At 44.6% G+C, this 4760-nt stretch overlaps 1 protein-coding gene across 3 annotated transcripts in view; it reads left to right on the top strand.

Annotated features, from left to right (window-relative positions):
• snx19b (sorting nexin 19b) overlaps positions 1-4501 on the top strand; it is a 46871-nt gene extending 42370 nt beyond the window's left edge. Inside the window, exons 13-14 of one of the 3 annotated variants that reach the window (XR_316777.3) lie at positions 593-778; positions 2308-4501. Coding sequence is in view for 2 of the 3 variants with exons in the window: in XM_005937415.3 (XP_005937477.1) it covers positions 593-716 (124 nt within the window). In the remaining variant the exon portion in view is untranslated. Of the gene's footprint in view, positions 1-592 lie in introns of all 3 variants that reach the window. The other 2 variants (XM_005937415.3, XM_005937414.3) reach the window with 2 other exon arrangements.
• The last annotated feature ends 259 nt before the right edge of the window (positions 4502-4760 follow it).

The raw sequence follows: 4760 nt of genomic DNA, 5'->3' as shown, positions 1-4760 counted from the left end.
ACCATTTACATGACTCATCCAGGAGCTCACAAAAGAATCCAGAACTAAATCTAAAGGACTGCAAGCCCTGCATATCTGTCTCAGACTGGGCCAGAAAAAGGAGAAAAAAGCCAGAAAGCACCTCGGTGACCTTGAACGTGACGAGACAAATGTTGAATAATTAAACCAACACTGACGCTCCAGTGCATTTGGGCGGTGATGCACACAGGTGTGGAGCTGAAGTGAAGTTAACTGATGACAACACTGTTACCAAAAGTGCAACACAAAGTTACAGAAGCATCATTATTAAGCTTTCTTACTCGTGCCACCTCATTTTCACCGCGGTGTGCAGTTAGGTATGAAACGGTTGCAAACACTGACCCTGGGACGTGTTCCTGCTTTTAGACAGATTCCTGTTGATGCTTCCCTAACAGAGCTGTGATGAATCAGGATGTACCAGCGAATGTTGTTGTTTTGTATCCTAACACACTCACCAAACAGCTGTCTAAATGAGTGTGTTAGTAAAGAGCAGCGTCTAATCGCACAATACTAACACTCTAACAGGTTGGTGACGCAGGCTGTTTCATGTCATGTTGGTGCTGTGTTCCCTCAGACACCTGGTGTACTGCATATTTGATCTGCTGCTGGAGTTCCTGGTTCCTGAAATACCCGAAGAAAACTTCCAAAGAAGCCTGCTGCAAACGCTCTGCAAGAACCCAGAGAAGCTACTGGCCTGAGGAGACGCATGTAAACCCACCTTCCATCATCTTAGCTCGTCTCATCTACAACTCCCAGCAGTGTGAGGCTGATATCATGTTCTGCACTGAGAGTGAGGGGCTGATTTTGGTCACCCCGACTCCGGTCCACTGAGATCTGTGTCTAATTATGTGTTGATGTAGTGACATACGATACGATGTTCTTGAACATGGTGTCCTGGACACACACTACATTTGAAACAGATGTGATTACATGAGAGCACCTGGTGTGTGTTTGATCTGACGGTGCACTGTTCAGATCTAAACATGTGGTAAAGCCTCCTGCGATATCCACTTCCAGCCTCTTCCTGTCTGCTAAACACCCCAGATTTCATTAAACTCCCTTCAGATGGTCTTCACACCCTGCCCTTGTTCCCCTCCACGGTCTTTTGGTAGAAAAGCTTAAGAAGCAGGATTGCTTCGTCCTTTTCCACTTGAGTCTCACAGCGCTCTCAGAGTCGCTGTATCAGCTCGTTTCTGACTCATCCTTCAGTATCGCTCCGGATCTGTGCAGAGCCACACATGTGAATGTTACGTTACACATCTGGATACAATCTAACCTCTGAGTGAGGTGAAGGATTGGACAGATGATGTTTTACGTCACAGTCCTTTAACAGTCGATGCCTGCATAACATAAGAAGAGTTGGCACAAAGACGGAAGGATGGAAGGAAGAAATGAAGGATGTAGGAAGTGTCTTGGCCTAGATCCATTTTAATGTCTTGCTTCAGTCATTGCTTAAATTGCAGAGCTTGAATTGCTAATTAACCAGTTTTCCTAAAGAGTTGATACAATATTTCATTACTCACCTTTTCCTTTGATCTACGTACGCTGATGACTGATGAGTTACCGCTGCACTGAGGCAACAGTTCTGCACTTGTTCCCAGCCTGTCAGCATAAACAGAACAAGCTGTTTGCTGGGTCCATCGTACTGCTGACAGTTGATTTTCCAAAAGCAGAACGTCAGTAAACACTGACCGCTGTGTATTTAAGGTCATTCATTCTCTGGATGAGGATGTGCCAGCTGGTAGATCCCGTCTTTATGTGTAGGCTGTCCAACGTTGCTACACAGGGTTGAGATCTGTCCAAAGTTTAATGTCACCTCGGTGTCTGGTGAGCATCCTCGCTGTGACTCCTTTATGTACTGTCACACTGAGCTATTTCACAAACTGTGCACACGTAGGTTTCCTTCTTTGTAACGACAAACTCTTCAGCTGTGATCAGCCAGCAGGTGTACGCTCCTCAGGTTGGCTTTAAAGACGTAAATGGTGTTTTGCTTTGTTCATCCTGATCACAACTTAAAACGTAATAAGTGTGCAGTGTCCTGTTTTTGTAGTAAGTTGTGTCTGGTTTCAAAACGTCTACATCCACCAAAACTGCAGTCTGAGCAGGTTTAAAGTGTAGATACAGTTCATTATACTCCCTGGAGGTGTAACCGTGTTTAGCAATGTTCATCAAATAACCTGCAGCAGCTCATCGTGCCTCTCACATCAGCTGGTTTCCATCCATAGTGACACAAGTTCTTTGAGAAGATCAGTGAATAAATGCTCTTTACTGTCCTCATCTGTCACACAGATAATGGACCTGTGGAGGTTTCCTGTGCTGTCTGACTGCAGGTCCAAGTTCTCCAGGCTGTGCTGTCAGAAGCAAGTGATGACACAGCTGATTGCACCTCTCAAAGCTCAAACAGAAAGTTGCAGCTCGGTCATCGTCCACACAGATGCAGCTAGTTTCGTCTGTCGTGGAACAAAAGTGATTCTTTGCACTTTGCTGTGTTTTCTGTGGAATGGGGCTGAATCAGTTACAGCGACTAAACACCAAACTGATCAACGGCAACAGGAAACCCAACTAATGTTGTGCAGCTCCCCTCCCACCACCGGAACAGCTGTGACTCATCAGGGATGTGGGAACTGGACCCGTGGGGGTTTCCTGTGGTGCCTGTGTGCAGGTATTTGGTGCTGTGGGTGCAGATGTTCAGTCAGATCTGTGAAAGGTTGGAAGCTTGGCTCCGTGTTTAGTGTTGTCCTGCTGACAGTGCTTTTGCCATTATAGATTAGCTGCTCTACATAATACCCATATGGATGCTGGGAGCCACGGTTTCCCTACAGAACAGCGCACTGTACAAACCTCATCAGTTTATAGACTTCAGCAAGTTTCATTTTTAATTTTCAGGGACTTTCTATTGTGCACTCTGAAAATGTTCATAAAGACGCTTCTTGAGCTAGTATATATGACCTTGTTGCAGACCTGCCCGATGACCATGAAATGATGCTGGTAACCCTCCCCTGAGAGCTGCAGCACATGGTCTGCAGTCACTTTGAACGTATTGTTGAACGTTCTGGCGCCTTTAATGGGCAGCCTTAGCGTCTCACGATCACATAGAAAATGTTAGAGTTTCTCAGCGCGTCCTTATGAACAATGTTACAGCGCTTCATTTGTTGTTAGCCTCCCGTCTTATGTTGAGCACATGAAATGTGACTGAATCTGCACATTCGCCCTGTTACAAACTGAGATGTTGTGTTTTGCACTCATGTCCTTGTATCAGTCTTGTCTTAACTTCCTGTCTTTCCTTTCTATGATATTAGTGTGTCACTAGGTGTCGTTATGAAATTATTTATCTGTGCCCATAAAATCGAGACAGATGTGCCAGCGACGGCGAAGACAGGCCTCTGCTCTCAAGTGCTTTTATGTCTCTGTGCTGCCTTACAGTGTGACTGCAGTGGACCCGTGCCTCAGCACAGCCCCCCGTGCTGAAACACTTTACAGTGTCAGACTCTGACTGCTGTGAAGGATGAACAGCATATTATCTTCCTGCTGTTGCTGCAACCGTGACAAAACTGATCAGCGTAATTACAGACGCTCTTCTTTCTCATTGTATATGCTTTATCATGTTTTATTATGATTTTACTAAACCAATATGTCCAATCAAAACAAGCTCAAATAACATTAGATGTTAGCATGTTAGCCATTTGTAGGTAGTTAGCAGCTATTAGTGGTGTAACGTTTACAGCAGCTGGTCCAGCACAAGAAAAGCGTTTCTCTAAGAATGAAGACGTGCTGTTCTACGTGGCAGTGATGGTAGAATATCTCACATTAAACTGAGTACATGTGCAGAGACGTCCTGATGTCTGCCAGCTACAGTGTTCCTCTAACCCCTGTAAGCTCTCAGCCGTTCACAGAAAGCATTCTCTCAAAGCTTACTGCCAGTTTTCTCAAACAAATGACTACACGTTGTGGGCTTTACAGACATGATGGTAAATGAGACATTTTTCCCAATAATGAAAAGGTTAGGAAACAGGAAGGTCCTAATATGGTCATCTGTGAGCACAGCAGCCAAATTCCCTGCTGTTCAGAGCTTCAGTTCCTGAGGGAAGGTCTGTTTGAAAGGTTTGTTTCATGCAGGTGATCTGTGCTGTACCGAGGCCCAGTATGAGCTAAATGGCTTATTTTACTGTGAATCATGCAAAGCTACGCTAATGGAGTCTGAGAAATACAACATGAAGCTGGAAACAAATAGGCCTGCTTTACTCAGTAGTAGATGTGAGACATCATCTTTGTATTGTGTTAATGCCAACATATACAGCAAAGAGCCACATTTTTGTAAACCGCAGACACTAATGCGTTATGTTCACCTGTGTGACTGCTCGGTTCCCCTCCTCGGTGTTTGTTGCCCGTCTGCACCATAACTTGTGACCGTGTGCTTGTGCTGTCTTTGTAAACCTTCACATTTAAACAACAACAATAAACTGACCGATTCTGAGCTGTTAAATCTGCGACTGTTGTTCACACTCATTATTTTCTTGGACCCAGGTGGAGGTGACGCTTTTTACAACAGACCTGTGAGCGTCGTCTTTTATGAGATTTTCTATTACAATAGACGTTAACTGTCTCCCCAGAATTCTGCCTGCAGTTAAATATGTTTTCCATAGTGTCTTTATCCCCCCTGTTGTGGCCATTTTACTTTCTCTGTCCTGTAAGCATCCCGGTGATTTCTAATAGCCCACAGTAAAGATCATAGATGATTCTTT

Source organism: Haplochromis burtoni, unplaced genomic scaffold, assembly GCF_018398535.1.
Source record: "Haplochromis burtoni strain Fernald_Lab_line unplaced genomic scaffold, NCSU_Asbu1 Contig_228, whole genome shotgun sequence".
Taxonomy (NCBI): Eukaryota; Metazoa; Chordata; class Actinopteri; order Cichliformes; family Cichlidae; genus Haplochromis; species Haplochromis burtoni.
Note: the sequence above shows the minus strand (reverse complement) of the source record. Positions and strands in the feature narration are given on the sequence as shown.